The sequence below is a fragment of the Salvelinus namaycush genome, chromosome 27 (assembly GCF_016432855.1).
Source record: "Salvelinus namaycush isolate Seneca chromosome 27, SaNama_1.0, whole genome shotgun sequence".
Lineage (NCBI taxonomy): Eukaryota > Metazoa > Chordata > Actinopteri > Salmoniformes > Salmonidae > Salvelinus > Salvelinus namaycush.
This window is the reverse complement of record NC_052333.1, coordinates 17658082-17679221: the sequence shown is the minus strand read 5'-3', so window position 1 is coordinate 17679221 and position 21140 is coordinate 17658082. Positions and strand designations below refer to the sequence as shown.

At 42.6% G+C, this 21140-nt stretch overlaps 2 protein-coding genes across 3 annotated transcripts; both read left to right on the top strand.

The window, feature by feature from the left end:
* Positions 1–1626: 1626 nt before the first annotated feature.
* On the top strand, positions 1627–14282 carry LOC120022810 (basic leucine zipper and W2 domain-containing protein 2-like). 2 transcript variants are annotated; one of them, XM_038966812.1, is made up of 11 exons: positions 1627–1696; positions 3324–3500; positions 5112–5215; positions 9995–10060; positions 10235–10370; positions 10462–10571; positions 10847–11017; positions 11213–11359; positions 11521–11659; positions 13753–13875; positions 14254–14282. In XM_038966812.1, the coding sequence occupies exons 1-11, from the start codon at positions 1633–1635 to the stop codon at positions 14280–14282; spliced, it is 1266 nt and encodes a 421-aa protein (XP_038822740.1). In that variant the 5' UTR covers positions 1627–1632. The 2 variants fall into 2 exon arrangements, with proteins under 2 accessions (XP_038822740.1, XP_038822739.1); XM_038966811.1 differs by lacking the exon at positions 3324–3500 and having other exon boundaries at positions 1633–1696.
* Positions 14283–15998: 1716 nt separating this feature from the next.
* Positions 15999–19925, top strand: tspan13b (tetraspanin 13b). Its single transcript, XM_038966852.1, has 6 exons — positions 15999–16149; positions 17113–17280; positions 18072–18152; positions 18598–18711; positions 18953–19063; positions 19330–19925. Exons 1-6 carry the CDS (start codon positions 16087–16089, stop codon positions 19402–19404), a joined length of 612 nt encoding a protein of 203 aa, XP_038822780.1. The 5' UTR covers positions 15999–16086; the 3' UTR covers positions 19405–19925.
* Positions 19926–21140: the final 1215 nt, after the last annotated feature.

Here is a 21140-nt window from a genome sequence, read left to right as displayed (position 1 = left end):
GTCTCCCTGTGATCAGACATGTCCTTTTTGTATTGAGAGAGAGGGAGACTAGTTTGTGCTGTGTGGACGTGGACAAGTGAGTGTGCATACAACCTGTCAAGTTTTAGAACACCTACTCATTCAAGGATTTTCCTTTATTTTTACTATTTTCTACATTGTAGAATAATAGTGAAGACATCAACTATGAAATAAATTATATGAAATCATGTAATAACCAAAAAGGTGTTAAACTAAAATTAGCCTTGATGACAGCTCTTGGCATTCTCTCAACCAGATTCATGAGGAATGCTTTTCCAATGGTCTTGAAGGAGTTCCCACATATGCTGAGCACTTGTTGGCTGTTTTTCCTTCACGCTGTGGTCCAACTCATCCCAAACCATGTCAATTGGGTTGAGGTCGGGTGATTGTGGAGGCCAGGTCATCTGATGCAGCAGTCCATCACTCTCCTTCTTGGTCAAATAGCCCTTACACAGCCTGGAGGTGTGTTTTTGGTCATTGTCCTGTTGGAAAATAAGTGATAGTCCCACTAAGCGCAAACCAGATGGGATGGCGTATCGCTGCAGAATGCTGTGGTAGCCATGCTGGTTAAGTGGGTCATGAATTCTAAATAAATCACCAACAGTGTCACCAGCAAAGCACCATCACACCTCCTCTATGCTTCACGGTGGGAACCACACGTGCGGATATCATCCGTTCACCTCCTCTGCGTCTCACAAAAACACGGAGGTTGGAAGCAAAAATCTCACATTTGGACTCATCAAACCAAAGGACAGATTTGTCGATTTCTGAAGCTGATAGCTCTAATGAACTTATCCTCTGCAGCAGAGTTAACTCTGGGTCTTTCTTTCCTGTGGTGGTCCTCATGATTGCCAGTTACATAGCGCTTGATGGTGTTTGCGTCTGCACTTGAAGAAACTTTAAAAGTTCTGGAAATTTACCGGATTGACTGAACTTCACGTCTTAAAGTAATGATTGAGTGTTATTTTTCTTAGCTTATTTGCCCTGTTCTTGCCATAATATGGACTTGGTATTTTACCAAATAGGGCTATCTTCTGTATACCCCCCTACCTTGTCACAACACAACTGATTGGCTCAAACACAAGAAGAAAATAAATTCCACAAATGAACTTTTAACAAGGCACCCCTGTTAATTTGAAATGCATTTTAGTGTCCAAACTTTTGACAGGTGTATAGTACAGGGCACAAGGTTGACAGACCGGACAAGTCTCAGACAGTCACAGAGCATTAAGTGAATTGTTTCTCTAACTCACTGTCACTGCTAAGAGGGGCTCACAGCTGGTAAGCATAGAGCTTTCAACTGACATCCTGAAGATTTGCTGAAGGTTTGAGATTTAATGAAGCACTTAACTATTATTTAATTTGTTTGTTAACTATTAGTAAACTGTCACAGTACATTTTTGGGCATATTAACATATGTATAAATAATTTTACCATATGTACAACATATTTATTAAGATATAGCCTAGAAATGATCTTGCAGACTGTTAAATATGGCATGTTGACAGAAACCAAGACATTCTGTCATTAAACGGATGGTAGTGTTGTGTGTTGACCATGTTGTATATGGTCTGCTCATTTCCGATTTCTGTATTTGTTTTCCTCAGGACTTTTATGAATACCGGTAAGCAGCAGAAGCCAGTGCTAACAGGCCAGCGGTTCAAGACCAGGAAAAGGGGTGAGTTGTGTTACGGCCACAGACGGCTGGCTACGTGCGATGTCAATGCCTAATGTTTACCACGTACAATATGTTGGCAAGACAACATGCATGGTGATAAATTGCAATACCAATATGTTGGCAAGACAACAGACCGTGTTAAGTTGCAATACCAGATAATTGAAACTGTTTCTTAAATCAACTGCCTCTTTGAGACTGTGTAAAATGTCTTGATTATCTTTGAAGTCTCACCGACAACCAAATTGTCAATGCACACTTGTAGCTCATATTTCTCCTATTAAGATCTGCTTCTTGGTAAGGGACCAGCAAAGAGATAGCAGGGTTCTCCTCTACGTTCCTCTTCTTCTCCTGTCTTCTCTCCTCTTCTCCTGTCTTCTCTCCTCTTCTCCTGTCTTCTCTCTTCTTCTCCACACATAAACACAGACTATAAACACTCTTCGCTTCTAGGGTTCTGTTTAATTTCTGTTACAGCAATATATTGCTGTTGTAGATTGACATTCCCTCTTACACAACACCTACTGTAATCCAGCCTGGCCCCAGACTGGCTCCCAGTCATTAAGATGTCGAAGTTTCTAGAATGTCACAGCATCGGTGTGACCATGTCACACCTAGTCTCAGTGTAAGTGGAGCATGTCACTGTCGCTGACAGCAGTGGAAGGACACAAGGCAGAGCTGAACTAGCCTGGTCCCAGATCTGTTTGTGGTGTCTTGGCAACTTGGCAACATGACATCACAAACAGATCTAAGACCAGGCTATAGCTGAACTTCCTCCCAGTACAGTGGGTGTCGTTATGAACATTACTCACAGAGCAGAAGGACATGTAGTGTTGTAGGAACATTTTGTTCATACTCTGTGAGGCCCCTTGTTGATTCTCTTGATCCGTGTGTTGATACCCAGAGAGCTATTAATGAAGAGGACATCGTTTGGACAATGTGTTCTTTGTGAAAAACACAGAGGATTAATCAGGGAGGCTAACCCTCCCCCAGGCAAAGTAGCAGCTAGTGTCCCATCAAGGCAGTGTCCCTTGTCTTCATCCCACCTTGACTGGGGAAATGAAGAGCTGTCTGTGATGCTTCCAAATGTACCGCTGTAGCTATACAATATGTATTGACTTTTAGCCCTAGAGATCATTCACTAACATGCATACGGCAGCGTTTCCCAACTGGCGGTCCGCGGGCCATTTTATTTGGACCCCAAGCTTTCTGAGCAAAAATAAATGAAGCAAGTACTTTTTAAAAAATTTTTTTCTTGTTGGACATAAAAGACTGTAAAAACACCAGCAAATCTGCTCCAAGTTATTTCAATTTTGGAAATTTGTTCCAAAGTATTCCCACGCATAATAGATCGTATACAAATGTAAACAAGGTTTGACATGATTTAGTCAAATATTATATCTGTTTGGGCTTCTTACGGTCAATTTGCAATCTACAAATTATTTGTAATTATGTTCCTGTCCCCTGACCATCAGCTCTAAAAAAATATAAATAAATATCCGGTATATACGGTATATATTATGCATGGTTTACCATACCTTATTTTCTGATGTTATCTGTGTTAGGGTTTGATAGACATTAGTGTACCTACAGTACAACACTGTCCTCCTCTGCCTTGTCCCTCCCCACCCAGATGAAAAGGAGAAGTTTGAGCCCACAGTTTTCAGAGACACAATCGTTCTGGGCCTCAACGAAGCAGGAGGAGACCTCGATGCTGTAGCTAAGTTCCTGGACGTTACCGGTTCCCGACTCGACTACCGCCGCTATGCCGACACCCTCTTCGACATCCTCATCGCGGGGAGCATGCTCGGTGAGTGGAGGAGTGTAGTGAATTTAGCAGGCAGCGCAACCGGGACTCAAACCCAGGTCCCAGGACTGTCAGTCCATCTTCTTAGCCATTAAGAGGTCTGCACCGCTTGATGATGTCGCTAGGTGTTATATTAAGGTAGCTACAGTGTTATGGTTATCTGCACGGTGTCAGCTCAGTGGTGGAACATCGTGGTCCTTTGTATCAGTACTGTGCACAGTGTTACTGTCCCCCAGTGTCCATCCATGAACCAGCTGATCGCAGTAACCGGGCTGTCCATTCAGGCAAGGACAAACTTACAAACCGATCACAGCTGGCTTTGTCAGATTATCAGGGTCATTTCCCATTATCAAAGACATCCGGGAGAGACTGTTCTTCAGTAGACTGCAGAAGGCAGGCACCTGCATGAACCCTAGTGGGTACCATATCGCTGGATCAGAAAGGAGAACGTTTGTTAGAACATAAGGCAGGAAAGGAAAATTGTACTCTATGCTAGGCTTTAGAAATGTAATTCATGTCCAAATACACGCTATCTTTCTTGCACACACACATTCACACACGCTCATTCACATCCTGACATGTTTAATCTGTGTAGAATTAGTTGCTGTCTGTCTCTGTCCAGCTCATACACACGTGCACACGCATGCAAACACACGCAGGACTCTCTGCCAGGCCTGTGTCAGTCTGCATGTCAATCCCCATTAGAGATAACAGGTTTACCCTGGTCCTATAGTCCTATAATAAGACCCTGGCAGGGAGAGACCGAGCAGCACAGAGGGAGACCAGGGATACAGATGTAGGCTCTTAATTTGACTTATTTCGTAACAGCTAAATAATCCTGCAGCAACAGGATTTGACCGTTTATTGCTTGATCGGTAATGTTGCTTGATCGGTTCTAAGGCTATTAGCTGGCCAAAAGAGGCTACAAGAAAAGTGGAACACTGTTAATATAACTGTTAGTGTGGGTTTTCAATAAATTAATCACAAAGCTCATCTGTATTTCCTGCGATGTAGAAAAATTCTCAGCAAAAAGGAGTGATCAGATTAAGATCCTACAGATGTACCTGGTAATCCACCAAAATAAACCATCCTCTCAGGGAACCAGATTAGCCTTTAGTTTAGCATGGAGGATCAGCTCCTGGTTCACACTTCACACACATGCCCTCGTGAAGGCAACTCATTCAGGAATTCAGACGCACACAAAACAGTTTAGTTTGATTGTATTGTTAATCCACAACAGTCCTTAAAAATGGATTCAAAGTCAACAATGATTGTTAAAGCATTAGATACAGGTTGCAGTTTGGACTCTAAGCCCTCAGATACTGTATCCTCAAACAAGAACGGATTAGAACATTGGATCAGGCTGCATCAAGAGCCATCCATTTTACAACTAGATGACAGACATGTTATACATACATTATGTTTTAGTCAGATTTAGCAGACGCTCTTATCCAGAGCGACTTACAATCAGTGTATTCAACTAAACTAGGTAAAAACCACCTTACACAATCATTACAAGTAAAAGCTAGCCGTTAAGACCAGAGATGGGGAAAGGCCCATGTAAACAGGATTTAACCTTTAACCCTTGTGGCTTTCCCTTTTTGTCTGTCTCAGCTCCCGGTGGTACGCGTATTGATGAGGGGGACAAGGCCAAGGTGACAGAACATTGTGTGTTTACCACCGAGGAGAACCATGCCAACCTCCGCCGCTATGCTCAGGTTGGTACACACCACACCACACCACACACACACACACACTCTCTCTCTCTGTCTCACCATTGACTTTGTCACATCCTCAAACGTTAGCCAACATGTCCTACCAAGGCCTGGGGGTGGAGGGGATTTTGGTCTTGAGACACCTGTAGTAAAGTGGTATTAGACCTGCTAATACCCACCAAACCCCTGGGAATATCCAGTTTGTCAACACTCCACGACATCCTTTTAATATAATCCTCCTCAATTAAACTCACTCACTCCTGCACCATCTGCTTGTCTGTCTTTCTTTTGCTCTCTCGCCGTCTCTCTCTCGCCGTCTCTCGCCGTCTGTCTCTCGTCGTCTCTCTCTCGCCGTCTCTCGCCGTCTGTCTCTCGCCGTCTGTCTCTCGCCGTCTGTCTCGCCGTCTGTCTCTCTCTCTCGCCGTCTGTCTCTCTCTCTCTCGCCGTCTCTCTCAAATTCAAGCTGCTTTATTGGCATGAAAAACATTGTCAATATTGCCAAAGCAACAATGTATACAATATACATTGTAATAAAATTATAAACAATAACAAATAATAATATAAAATGGCAGTAAATAATAATACAAAATTAAATACAAAAATAATAACAATAAAATGGTAACAGTTAATAGTAGAATGTAATGTAAAATATATAAAAATATAAATATGGAAAATTAAACTAACTAACTTATAACTAAATAACGGTCATCTTCACCATTACATCAGTACTACAACTACCATCATCATTACCACTACTACCACCACCACCATCACTAAACTGCTATCATTACCATTACCACCCATACCACTACTATTTGGAATGATAAACAACAATAATAATAGTAATAACAATAACAGTAATAATAAGTAAGTTACTGCTTACTATGCAGATGTTATTATTCAGTGTCCCTCAGGCTATGGCAGGCAAATACATATTTGGCTGCAAGAGGAGCCATTGCTCCTTCGCCCATGAGTATTTTTAGTTTTTCCTCTGGGTTTAATAAGTTAAAATTTGGAATAAATGTAATCATTTCTGTGAATAATGAATCTCTTGGTGAGGAATATTTATCACAGTAAAGGAGAAAGTGCATCTCTGTTTCTACCTCCCCTGTCGTGCAGTGACCACATACACGCTCCTCTTTGGGTAGCCATGTCTTTTTATGTCTGCCGGTTTCTATTGCCAATCGGTGGTCACTCAGCCTGTACTTGGTAAGGATCTGTCTCTGCTTCGTATCTCTGACAGAGTAGAGATAATCAGCCAATTCATATTCTCTGTTTAGGGTCAGATAGCAATTTAGTCGGCTTTGGGATTTTGTTTCGTTTTTCCATTGTTGTATATATGAGTCCTTTGATTGGTTCATGATTTTATTTATTGGAATTCTTTCTTTTGAAGCAGTGCTGGTGTCAGCTTGGTTGGTTAGGTCCAACACTAGCTGACTGAGAGGGCTCGTTTCTGGGCTCAGCTCTTGGGTTTGAAGTGCTTTAAATTGCAGACTCGAATTTGGACTTGAATTTAGATGAGGCCAAAATGTTTATGATCTTTTCTGTATTTTCATTATTACTGGAAAGCGTTCCAATTCTGCCCTACATGCATTAGTTGGTGTATTTCTCTGGACTTGTAGGATTTTCCGACAGAATTCTGCATGTAAGGCTTCAATTGGATGTTTGTCCCACATTTTAAAGTCCAGTTTATTGAGTGGCCCCCAAACCTCACTTCCGTAAAGAGCTATTGGTAGGATTACACTGCCAAATATTTTGGTCCAAATTATAATTGGGATGTTGATTTTGAATAATTTCATTTTTATTGCAAACAATGCTCTGCAGGCTTTTTCTTTGAGTGCATTCACTGCCATATTAAAGTTTCCCGATGCAGATACGGTCAGACCAAGGTAGGTGTAATTTGTAGTGTGTTCAATTATGGTCTTGTTCAGGGTGAATTTATATTTGTGTTTCTGACATCTGTTTTTGGGGGGGGAAATCATGATTTTCGTTTTTTGGAAATTTACTACAAGGGCCCAATTTTGGAAATATTGCTCTAGAATATGAATGTTCTGTTGAAGACCTTCTTTGGTTGGTGATAGAAGTACCAAGTCATCAGCATATAGCAGGTATTTCACCTCTTGTGTCAAATTGTAACGTCCTGACCAGAGTTATTATGTGTTTTGCTTGTTTAGTGTTGGTCAGGACGTGAGCTGGGTGGGAATTCTATGTTGTGTGTCTAGTTTGTCTGTTTCTATGTCCAGCCTAATATGGTTCTCAATCAGAGGCAGATGGTAATCGTTGTCCCTGATTGAGAATCATATATAGGAGGCTTGTTTTGTGTTGGGATTTGGTGGGTGTTTCTGTAACGGCTTTCTTCCATAGGTGAAGGAGAGGACCAAAGTGCAGCGCGGCTAGTGTTAAACATGTTTAATAAAGAACAAGTGAAACACTACAAACAACAATACAAAATAACAAATGTGCAAAAACCGAGACAGACCTATCTGGTGATTGTCTGCACCAGATAGGTCTGTCTCGGTTTTTGCACATTTGTTATTTTGTATTGTTGTTTGTAGTGTTTCACTTGTTCTTTATTAAACATGTTTAACACTAGCCGCGCTGCACTTTGGTCCTCTCCTTCACCTATGGAAGAAAGCCGTTACACAAATAGTGTGAGTCCTGGGGCTGGAGAATGGTCCAACATGTCTGCTAATTCATTGATATAAATGTTGAAAAGATTTGGACTCAAACTGCAGCCTTGTCTCACACCTCGACATTGTGAAAATAATTCTGTTCTTTGGTTTTTGATTTTTGATTTTTATTGCACACTTGTTTTCTGTGTACATACATTTTATTAAGTCATACACCTCACCACCAAGCCCACTTTGGAGAATTTTGTAGAATAGCCCTTCGTGCCAAATAGAATCAAATGCTTTTTTAAAGTCAATAAAGCAAGCAAAGATTTTGCTCTCTTTTTTTTTGGTGGACGTGTTTATTAATTAGTGTGTGTAAGGTGTATATATGGTCAGTAGTGCGATGGTTAGGGAGAAAGCCAATTTGACATTTAGTTATTACATTTTTTTCTTGAAGAAAGGTTTGAATTCTTGAATTCAAAATGCTACAGAAAACCTTTCCCAAGTTACTGTTTACGCAAATTCACCTGTAATTATTGGGGTCTGATTTGTCCACTTTTGTGGATAGGGGAGATGAGCCCCTGGTCCCAGACATCAGGGAAGCAGCCAGAAGTTAAAACCACGTTGAACAATTTAAGCACAGCATTTTGCCACTCAGGTGTGCTGTTTTTCAGCATTTCATTTCTGATGTTGTCTAGACCACAAGCCTTCTTTGATTTAATAGATTTGAGCTTTTCATTTAGTTCTTGTTGGGTTATTGGGTAATCTAATGGATTTTGGGTGTTTTTAATGACTGATTCAAGGATGTTCAATTTTTCTTTAATTTCTAATTGGTTCTGTTGTAAGTCTTTTCTTGGGATGTTTTTGTATAGATTATCATAATAAGTTTTCCAAATTCCTACACCTTGTATGGCTAATTCTTGTGGCTTTGTTGTGCTTAAATTGTTCCAAATGTCCCAGAACTGATTTTGGTCAATTGCGTTTTCAATTTCATCAAGTGTCTTGTTGGTATAATTCAATTTCTTGCGTTTCAGTGTTTGTTTATACTGTTTCAGAGTTTCTCGCCCTCTCTCTCGCTCGCCCTCGCTCTCGCCCGGCCCGCCCTCTCTCTCGCACGGCCCGCCCTTCCTCTCGCTCTCTCGCCCGCTCTCTCTCGCGCCATCCCCCGCCGTCTCGCTCTCGTGCCAGCGCTCGCCATCCCCCGCCATCTCGCTCGCCATCCCCCGCCGGCGCTCGCCCCCTCGGTCGCCATTCCCCGCCGTCTCGCTCTCTCGCGCCGGCGCTCGCCCCCTCGGTCGCCATCCCCCGCCGTCTCTCTCTCGCCCGCCCGCCGTCTCGCTCGCTGTCTTTCTTTCTCTCTCAATTCAAGGGCTTTATTAGCATGGGAAACATATGTTAACATTGCCAAAGCAAGTGAAGTGAAATAAATAAAAATGTACATTAAACATTACGCTCACAGAAGTTCCAAAAGAATAAAGACATTTCAAATGTCATATTATGACTATATGCAGTGTTGTAACAATGTGCAAATAGTTAAAGTACAAAAGTGAATAAATAAACATAAATATGGGTTGTATTTACAGTGGTGTTTGTTCTTCACTGGTTGTCCTTTTCTTGTAGCAACAGTTCACAAATCTTGCTGCTGTGATGGCACACTGTGGTATTTCACCCAATAGATATGGGAGTTTATCAAAATTGGGCTTGTTTTGAATTCTTTGTGGATCTGTGTAATCTGAGGGAAATATGTGTCTCTATGGTCATACATTTGGCAGGAGGTTAGGAAGTGCAGCTCAGTTTCCACCTCATTTTGTGGGCAATGTGCACATAACTTGTCTTCTCTTGAGAGCCAGGTCTGCCTACGGTGGCCTTTCTCAATAGCAAGGCTATGCTCATGGAGTCGGTACATAGTCAACGTTTTTCTTAAGTTTGGGTCAGTCACAGTGGTCAGGTATTCTGCCACTGTGTTCTCTCTGTTTAGGGCCAAATAGCATTCTAGTTTGCTCTGTCTTTTTGTTAATTCTTTCCAATTTGTCAAGTAATTATCTTTTTGTTTTCTCATGATTTGTTGGGTCTAATTGTGTTGCTGTCCTCGCTCTCTCGCTGTCTCCCTCCCAGCCCTCTGTCTGTGACTAAATCTCATGTCCCTCTGTGCGTCTTTGTGTTTCTCTAGGTTTTTAACAAGCTTATCAGGAGGTACAAGTACCTGCAGAATGCCTTTGAGGAGGAAATCAAAAAGGTAAACTATTCATAGGAAATACTCATGTGAAGTCCCTAACTGATCTACTTCAGTTTTTCATTCTCCTAAGTACTTGTGGTGATGTCATATCTTAAGGTGTTTAGACATTTTGTATCCTATTGTCTTTAGTTTACATAATTGTCTCGATTGATTAATTGATTTTATCGTGTGTAGCTTTTGCTGTTCCTGAAGGCATTCAGTGAATCAGAGCAAACCAAACTGGCTATGTTGACTGGTATCCTATTGGCTAATGGCACTCTGCCCCCGCCCATCCTCACCAGCCTCTTCAGCGACAATGTTGTCAAGGAAGGTGAGTGTGTGTAGGAGGGGTTTGATTTCTTGAGGCATATATTGATAGCTCTGGTTTTCTTCCAAGTTCTCTTATTCTTGGTATCTTGCAGGTATCTCTGCATCCTTTGCGGTGAAGATGTTCAAGGCATGGATATCTGAGAAAGATGCCAATGCAGTCACCTCAGCCCTGAGGAAGGCTAACCTGGATAAGAAACTCCTGGTAAGAAACCCTTTAGGCAGTTAGCCGAGAGCAGTAATTTCCAACCTGATGTTAAAAGAATTCAGGGATTTTGCGAATGGTGGTCCACAACAGCGTTTGACAGTGATTTGGTAGTCCCCGAAATGGAAAAGGTTGGGAACCACTGGCCTAGAGGTTAGAGAGACTCTTTTATTGTGCTCCTATTCTATTTCAGCCACAAGAGGGAGCTGTTGTGTCAATTTTTAGGGTTGAAGATCAATGGAAGTTGTTTGAGCCTAGACTTGTTGTTTCTCTAGGAGCTGTTTCCTGCCAGCAAGCAGAACGTGGAGCATTTCTCCAAGTACTTCAATGAGGCGGGGCTGAAGGAGCTTTCAGACTTCATGCGTGTGCAGCAGTCTCAGGGAACACGCAAGGAGCTGCAGAAAGAACTACAGGAGCGCCTCTCTCAGGACTGCCCCATACGAGAGGTACAGTACCAGATGCCATGTCCTGCCGTTGTACTCTTGAACAAGCACCAATATAGCTGCATTGCGCCCCACCCTGTGTTTCCAACCCCTCCTTGGAGTGTGTTTATCTCTGGGTTGGGTTATATAAGCAAAAATAATACATTCCATTCTCCACAAGATAATGGACAGTAAAGAGTTATTATTCTGTGGTTCTAGATGGTGGTGTACGTGAAGGAGGAGATGAAAAGGAGTGCTCTCCAGGAGCAAGCTGTGATTGGTCTGCTGTGGAACATTCTCATGAATGCTGTGGAGTGGAACAAGAAGGAGGAGTTGGTCACCGAGCAAGCCCTCAAACACCTTAAAGTATGTTATCATAACATCAACCATTAATAACATCACTCCTAACCTAACCACTCTATAGCAACATGAGAGCTGGTCACTGGAGGCGCTCAAACACCTCGAACACTAACATCAACCATGAATGAATGACTTTGTTTATGGGGTGTGTATCCTCTCCCTTCCAGCATTATGCCCCCCTGCTAGCAGCGTTCAGCACCCAGGGCCAGTCAGAGCTGGTGCTGCTACTGAGGATCCAGGAGTACTGCTATGACCATATCCACTTCATGAAGTCATTCTCCAAGATAGTGGTTCTCTTCTACAAAGGTCAGCGTTATCTTATACAGAACACTGTTTCACACAATGCCTCTGTAGAAAAATAAAGGGTCTCTTTCATTTGTCTTAGTAGTCAGGTTGCAGTCAATTGCATTTCAATTTAGGAAGTAAACTGAAATTTCAATATCACAGAGCGCATTCAGATTTTGTTACGTTACACCCTTATTCTAAAATGGATTAATTGGATTTTGTTCATCAATCTACACACAATACCCCATAATGACAGTGAAAACAGGTTTTTAGAAATTTTTGCAAATGTAGAATAAAATTTAAAAAAATGTATTCAGACCCTTTGCTATGAGACTCGAAATTGAGTTCAGGTGCATCCTGTTTCCATTAATCATCCTTGAAATGTTTCTACAACTTGATTAGAGTCCACCTGTGATATATTCTGTCACGCTTTCTCTAAAGTAGAACCCAGAAGCAGACTAGGACAAGGAGAGTAGGACGAAGGTGAGTATTTATTTACAAGTTTAAACATAGCGGTAGAAAGATCCAAGTGGCGGAGCGGGCAGTGGAGGTGAGTTGATGGGAGTGAGTTGGGAGATCCAAGGGAGTAACTGAAGCCACCGACGACCAGGCAGGGATGGGGTGAGTGTTCCGGGTGAATGACTGTAGACAGAACAAACGGAGGTAAGTTCAAGGCAAGCAAGACGTACAAAACAACAAAACAAACTCTATCAAACTGGAGGCTGATACGCTGGCACAACATACTGTTCATGGCTAACGATCCGGCAGGGAATGGATGTCAGGTCAGCGCTTATGAAGTGGAGGGGTGATGATCAGGGCCAGGTGTGCAGATAGCTGATGGGATACAGGTGCGGGTACTCAGAGATCTTCCACTAGCTACGTCGCCCGGCAACCAGACAGGGTGCGTTCCAGGACACCGGAAAAAACACTCCAGGACAGAACACAGGCAAAAACAGACTCAGGAAGCGGGATTCGTGACATATTCAATTGATTGGACTTGATTTGGAAAGGCACACACCTGTCTATATAAAGTCCCACAGTTGACAATGCATGTCAGAGCAAAAACCAAGCCATGAGGTCAAAGGAATTGTTCGTAGAGCTCCGAGACAGGAGTGTCGGCATAATTCTGGGGATGGGAACCAAAACATTTCTACGGTGTTGAAGGTCCCAAAGAACAGTGGCCTCCATCATTCTTTAATGGAAGAAGTTTGGAACCACCAAGACTCTTCCTAGAGCTGGCCGCCCGGCCAAACTGAGCAATCGGGGGAGAAGTGCCTTGGTCAGGGAGGTGACCAAGAACCCAATGGTCACTCTGGCAGAGCTTTAGAGTTCCTCTGTGGAGATGGTTGTCCTTCTGGAAGATTCTCCCATCTCTGCGGCACTCCACCAATCAGGTTTTCATGATTGAGTGGACAGGCGGAAGCAACCCTCTGTAAAAGGCACATGACAGCCCGCTTGGAATTTGAAACAAGATTCTCTGGGCTGATGAAACCAACATTTAACTCTTTGGCCTGAATGCCAAGTGTCTGGAGGAAACCTGGAACCATCCCTACGGTAAAGCATGGTGGTGGCGGCATCATGCTGTGGGGATGTTTTTCAACGACAGGGACTGGGAGACTAGTTAGGACGGAAATTACAGAGATCCTTGATGAAAACCTACTTCAGAGTGCTCAGGACCTCAGACTGGGGCGAAGGTTCACCTTCCAACAGGACAACGACCCTAAGCACACAGCCAAGACAACGCAGGAGTGGCTTTGGGACAGGTCTCTGAATGTCCTTGTGTCCCAGCCAGAGTCCGGACTTGAACCCAATCTAACATCTCTGGAGAGACCTGAAAATAGCTGTGCAGGGACACTTCCCATCCAACCTGACAGAGCTTGAGAGGATCTGCAGAGAGGAATAGGAGAAACTCCCCAAATATAGGTGTGCCAAGATTGTAGTGTCATACCCAAGAAGACTCGAGGCTGTAATCGCTGCCAAAGGTGCTTCAACAAAGTACTGAGTAAAGGGTCTGAATACTTATGTAAATGTGATATTTCAGTTTATTTTTAATGCACTAACTTCTCCTTGTGGTGCTATGCTAATTGTTCCTGTTCTGTCTCGTCTCCACCCAGCTGACGTTTTGAGTGAGGAGGCCATTCTGAGGTGGTACAAAGACACTCACACCACCAAAGGGAAAGGTGTCTTTGTCGAGCAGATGAAGAAGTTTGTTGAGTGGCTGCAAAATGCAGAAGAAGGTAACGTTTATATTTAAATAAAGGTTACAGGTAACCTAATCAATAACTGAATAGAAAACCATTGCATTTTCAGAGAATTATTGTTGAATCAATGAAACTGGACTATTAACATTCAATAGGCTTCCTGTTGGGCTGTAATGTGCTCTAAACTGGTCCCGTGTGGCTCAGTTGGTAGAGCATGGCGCTTGCAACGCCAGGGTTGTGGGTTCAATTCCCACGGGGGGACCAGGATGAATATGTATGAACTTTCCAATTTGTAAGTCGCTCTGGATAAGAGCGTCTGCTAAATGACTTAAATGTAAATGTAAACTGTAATTCCTGTTTTCACCAGTAAGAGGAGCTGTTTAGTTATATCTCCTTGTTTATTTTCCCCTGTAGAGTCTGAGTCTGAGGGAGAGGAGGACTAGAAGACTGACCCAGCAAGGAGTTTGTCTGTAACTCTGAAGTCTGCTGCATCCTGTGGCCTGTATGTCAGTCAGTCCCCATGTTGCGTAGTACATGTTTCAGGTTGTCTTTAAAGCATTCATGCTACCTATTTTAGAAGATTTGCTAGACTTTATTATATTAGTGGGGTTCCTGAGACATTCAAGATAAGGCATTGTGAGAAGTATGAGAATGTGTGCAACATTACTGCAATAAAGACGACCTGGAACGCGCCTATCCATAATGTCTGAACGACCAGGGGTCAGACTCAACCTCCTGCTCCAGGCAATCAAAGCACAACCCCCAGCAATAAACCCCCGGACCTCCCAACTCAACTTCATCAACTTCAATATCTCTGATATTTTAAATTAAAGATTGGGCCTTTAATACAGGTTGAACACATCAGTCAGAGCAGACTCCCTTCACTAACGTTGTTCAGGCATAGAGAGGAAGTAAAAGACCTCAATCTGCAGTAGATTGTCATACTTGTTTTATGGATACTCAACTTTGTATGCAACTTGGCAATGCTTTTATCTTTTTATTAATAAAGTGTTTTTATATGTATTCGCTTGTTTTGTTTCTGTATTGTGATCTTAAATCAGTAGGTTAGTAAATCTGGGTTCTGTTCATGTGTCTGATAGAGGCCAAGGAAGTTGGTTTTAACAAACTGATTAGTTAGGTACTCAGAGCTGAACGAGAAAGTGGATGACTGTGAATTATATTATTGGGAGGAGATGAGAGGTGAAGTTCACTCAGTCATTGTGTAACTTAACCTTCATGCACCTGCTTCTGCACCTGAACAGGCCAGGTAAAGGAATGCCATTGACACTATTGTACCTCTGTCCATTCCCTAGTTAGTGTACTACTTTTGACCAGGGCCCATGGGGAAGAGGTTGCCATTTTAGACACAACATCTAGGGAGTTAATGAGCAACAGGGACCTCCACTGTAGATAAAGAATTACATCAGTGCCATACTGCTGCATCTACTGTAGGTCTATGTTTCTCAGAGCAGTATGTTGCCTCTAATATTCACTAGAGCCATAACCTGATTTCAGAATGTTTTTCCTTTTCAATCCAGGGACTGAGTCCACACTCTTTGGGGTTGTCAGTTAATTGGTGCATTTAGGTCAAATGAATGCCTGAACAGCTTTCACTGACATGGATATTGTGTGTTTGTTCCTGCGTGTGCGTTTTTCATTTGAGGATCTCTGGGTCTCCCCCTACCCCAACCTGTCGTTTTCCTGTCTGTCTAGGTTTAGGTGGGCAAAGGAAATCCCAGCCATGCAGGGCTTCACTGACCCACAGAGGATGCTTAATTATTCATGAACTAGGCCTGCCTATGGCTGTAATGTGATGCTGGTCTTACATGCACATTCAATGGTAACCTCAACTAATTAGCCAGCTCCAGTTCTCATAAGGATATTTTGATATAGTGTATCATGTGTCCTCATCAATATGATACAATGATCTTGTAATTTTTGTGTAGGCTATTTATCTGGAACGCATACTCAACCTGCACCTGCTGGAGCTGTCTGGCGGTCAGAACGATCTGAAACGCGCCGCCACCACATCTCTCCGCAATTATTTGCATATCAATGACAAACGTTCTCCTTTAACCAATCAGCTTACAGTGGAAGCTCCATAGCAACATCCATTCTAGGCATGTCATCTCGCGACCAGACTTTGTAGTGGTGAAATTCGTAACCGTTAAGGGTTTTTTCATTTTGTTTTTACAAGGAATTACTTTATCTTATTATTCGTTTAGACTATTCCAAAAAATCGCCAGGATGGGCTGCGCCGGATTCACCTGCTCCAAGCACTCCCTCTGTGCGCTCAATATCCTCTATGTTGTGAGTATACGGTTCAAGAATTTACCATATGGAGCATTATTATTCCACTGTAACAGGTTTTGGTTTTTGGGTCGGGTAGACTGACTATATGCTGCTTTTTATGCGGTCTGTACGGGTGTGTAAGAAACATTTTTGCCGTGCAGCCTATTGTAAACAATACATTGGGTCAGACCAGGCTCCCATGTTATTAATTATTCAAACTGAGCCGCTGTCTGGAATCTCCAGTTTGCCGAAGGCAACCTCGACAAGTCAAAATATTATAATTTATATTCAGTATTTAGGCTACTGAATATTTAGAATAGCCTATATTCTTTCCTGTTCATTTCCTATCTCTCCTGAGTCCTGACACTTTCCAATGCAAGTGTTCATCCTTTCTTTGCTCCGCTCAAACCATTCCTGATATATCTTATCAAGTGATCGTTACTGAAAACAACGTATAGGCCATAGTGTGTCTGTAGACTCCATAGCATTCCTGTCCAAATCCTCAACATAGGGCCTCCAATGTTTTGCAGTCTGAGAAATACAGGAGTGATGGTGGCATCAAAACAGACCACAGTGGTGACCTAGATTTAAGATGAATATACGTTTGCGGGCAAATAAATGCTGTCATGGTGGAAAATGATGTTCCGCTTTTGACTGTCGCTTCTTCTGCCTCTAAAAGCGTGTAGTCTGAGGTGTAGCCAGTGTGCGCTTCAATGTCCTCCTGACCGGTTGTACCATTGAAATTACATCACTCACTTTGTTTTATTATATAAGCCTATCTGATTTGTGGTCAACATCCACTCTCTCCCTCTTTCTCTCTGTCTCTCTCTCACACACACACAGACCATGTTTGACTGTGGAGAGTTCATACTTCATATAATGACCCAAAGAGATTTATTGCTTAGGGTCTTGGCTGTCTGTCTGCGTCTGTGCATGCCTATCTATTTTTCACTGTCTGTCCGTCCTTCCCTCCATTTCTAGATGGTGAGTCTGCTGATGATCGGCATTGCTGCATGGGGGAAGTGGTTCGGCCTGGTGTCCAGCTTCCAGGTGGTGGGCGGAGTCATCGGAGTGGGGGTGTTCCTGTTCTTGGTGGCGTTGGTCGGCCTCATCGGGGCCGTGAAGCACCACCAGGTCCTACTCTTCTTCGTATCCTAACCTTCCACCAAGGCAGACTTGACCTGACGGCAGACTTGACCTGACGGCAGACTTGACCCTAGACCCAAGCATATTTGGGGTCTAGAATTTGAATTATGGCTTGAGTATAGGTTTGGGGTTGGTTTTCAAGTCCAGTAGATTGAGGACTTGGGTAGGCTCCGTGTTAAATCCAAGAGAACTGAAGTTTCAATTAACCTTTTCAAATAGCTTCCGCAGATTGTCTGAATGAGACAACCCTCTACACGCCGTGCTTCACCCATTGTGCTTTATTTCAATAGGACTCATAGCCCCTTGTCGTTTATCCATGACCTGTTCTCCAGGTTGTGCTGTTCTCTTACCCTTCTGTATGTTGTGGGGAAATTCCTGCACGTTTTCCATTCATGCATGGCATGCACACACAATAATATCTATGAGACCAGGTCCAGTATGGTATTACACATTGTAGTCAGCCTGCATAGATACTGCTGACCCCTGACCCCTGCTTCTGTCTTTGTCATTATTACAGTATTATTATTATATTATTACATTACGTTATTGCAGTATTATTATATTATTACATTACGTTATTACAATATTACACAGTCGTTAATAGTGTATTTCACTCTAGAATATTCCATATTACTAATATAGAAGGATAGAGAAATAAAACAGTTGGAGCCCATTGACTGTTGAAAATAATTAACCTCTACCTTTGGAAGTGTGACCAACTGGTTTCAAAACTACAAAAGCTCTGTGTTGAGAATGTGTGTATTGGAGTGTTATTCCTTGACAGTGGAGCCCAGTATATGATCATCCTCTTCATGGTGTTCATCGTCCAGTTCTCTGTCTCCAGCGCCTGTCTGGCCATCAACAAGGATCAGCAGGTAGGAACACAAACTGCTGTCAATCACAACAACCTTCTGCTAGGTGCTAGAGGAACAAAACCAACTTTTCAGACGAAACCCAGAAACCTTGTGATGAAATACTAGATGGATACAAGACAACCTGTACTCCTGAATCATGATACAGTGTGTCTATAAGGATGTGAGCTGCATTTTGTGGCAAAATCTTAGAGCTAGAGGACCTCCCATCTCTCTTCTCAGGCTTCTTAGTGTTCTGCACTGTGGTGTGTTCTGGTTCCATGCAGTATGGAGTATATTTTTAGAAGTAGATCACTATTTTATTCAGACTGACCTCCATCTGGTTCTAGAACAGCTGACTACCTTAGAGATGTCTGGTCCTGTGCAAACAGGCATTGTAATACACTCATACACACAGATATAACTGCATCTATGGTGGTCAGTGCCTGCTGTTGTACCCCTGTTTTAGGAACACCTGTTGGAGGTGGGATGGAACAACTCGTACACCACCCAGAGAGATGTGGAGAAGAGTCTCAACTGCTGTGGCTTCTACTACGTAGACAACAACGGAACCTGCGATGCTGTAAGCATTACCAAGTGAACCCTCTGTTGCACTGAATCTACTGTCTGTTGTCTATGACCTCTCCTTCACATGTCCCAAGCTCTGTTTGTGCTTGCCAAGATGTATAATTACAATGAAAGAACAAGTTTTTACGCATACAGTTTCTGATGATATTAGTTGCTGTATATTCAGTATTGTGGTTGTGAAGCAGTTTTCCTAACTAACTGGTCCGTCTGTGTGGTGTTTCTGTGTCCCTCTACAGGCCTGTTTCCCCAACCACTCCTGTTCACCGTGTGCTGAGCAGATCCAGGAGCATGCAGAAGAGGTGCTGCGCTTCGTGGGCGGGATAGGCCTCTTCTTCAGCTTCACTGAGGTGAGATTGCCCTGTTTATACAGTCAGGGGAATGTTCTGCTGTATCAATCAAGCAATCAATCAATTTAACTTATATAGTGTTTTAAAATAGTGCTTTTTTCTTTACAGTAAACTAGCCTATTTTGAGGTGCAGTTCATGAAATCTAATAGGTAATGAAAATGTAGCTATATACAGTATGTGATCTATTTGTAGGTCAGTAGCATAAAACTGGGCCCAGTAATGCTTGTTATTTTGACCTATGAATGTTTTATTCGTCCTTCTTCAGATCCTGGGGGTGTGGCTAACGTACCGGTACAGGAACCAGAAGGACCCTCGAGCGAATCCCAGTGCCTTCCTGTAACCGTTGGCAACTGCTGGCTTTGTACCCCACTCTTGGAATGGCCAACTTTCCTCCTGGAGAGCTACTGGTTGTGCAGGCTTTTGCTTCAGCCCTACTCTAACTGTAACACTAAAACAACTGATTCTAAACAAATTAGCTGCTCATCAGAGCCTTGTTCAGCTGAATCAGTTGTGTTAGTTAAAGCAGGGCCGGAGTAAAAGCCTGCACACCAAGTAGATTTCCAGGTGGAGGAGGGCTAGCCGCCTGTTTTAGGGGCTGTGTTTGTAAATAAGCGAGTGACTTGTGTGTGTTTTCACCAGCTGTGCAAAGCGGCAGCCCTTTGTGTGGTGTTACATGAAGTGATTGTTTTTCCAGAATATGGTGTGTGTCTGGAAAATAACTGGGTCATGTTCATTAAGCACCAAACGGAAGAAAACTGACAGAGACAAGAGGATCTAGCTTCACTTGTCAAATAGGAAACGCTCCTTTACACTTTCCGTTGCAAAATGTTTTCCGTGGTGTGTCCTAATGAACACGACCCTGCTGTATATTAAAGATGCTGCATGAGCCTATTACCCTAATAGGACACCTTAAACCACTCCCGATCAGAACCGTATCCTGTATACACTTGAGTGTACAAAACATTAAGAACACCTTCCTAATATTGAGTTGCAACCCATCCCCCTTTTGTCCTCAGAACAGCCTCAATTCGTCAGGGCATGGACTCTACAAGGTGTCGAAAGCGTTCCACAGGGATGCTGGCCTATGTTGACTTCAATGCTTCTCACAGTTGTGTCAAGTTAGCTGGATGCCCTTTGGGTGGTGGATGATTCTTGATACACAAGGGAAAGTGTTGAACATGAAAAACCCAGCAGTGTTACAGTTCTTGACACAAATCAGTGCGCCTGGCACCTGCTACCATACCTGTTCAAAGGAAGGCACATCAATCTTTTGTCTTGCAAATTCACCCTCAATGTCTCAATTGTTTCAAGGCTTAAAAACCCTTCTGTACCCATCATCTACACTGATTGAAGTGTATTTAACAAGTGACCTCAATAACGGATCAAAGCTTTCACCTGGATTCACCTGGTCAGTCTTTGTCATGGAAAGAGCAGGTGTCCTTAATGTTTTGTACACTCCGTGTCTATCCTCTCATATACAGAGGCTCAGGCTTTGCTTCTGGTGACAAATCTCAAGAAATTAACATTTTCAGATAACACATTTGATATTTGATACACCCTTGATGGGCAAGCGTTCAGTATGCTCAGACCTGTATTAAAGCATGCGAACTGTGATGTTGTGACTACTGAATGACACCTGTATTACAGATGGTAGCTGACATGATGAAGAACAGTTAGCATTATTTTGTGCGCATGACGACTGAAGATGTCATTGAATATTTGTACATTTGATACACTCAATAACTGAAGGACTAGGGTGCTGTTGACAATTGTATGCTGTAACTACATAACTACAAATATTTAAGCAGCTTGTTGTTGCCTTTACTTTAAGTCATTATGTTACACAGCATTTGCATTTTTTTGTGTTCTGAATGTTTATTTCTGTGTAAACATTCCTAATGATTTGAAATCAGAAAAAAACAAGGGATACTTAAAGAGATTTTGGCAATGATGCCTGTTATCTACTTCCCCAGACTCAAATGAATACGTGGATACCATTTTATGTCTCTGTGTCCATTATGAAGGAAGTTAGAGGTTGTTTTGTGAGCCATTGCTAACTAGCATTAGCGCAACGAC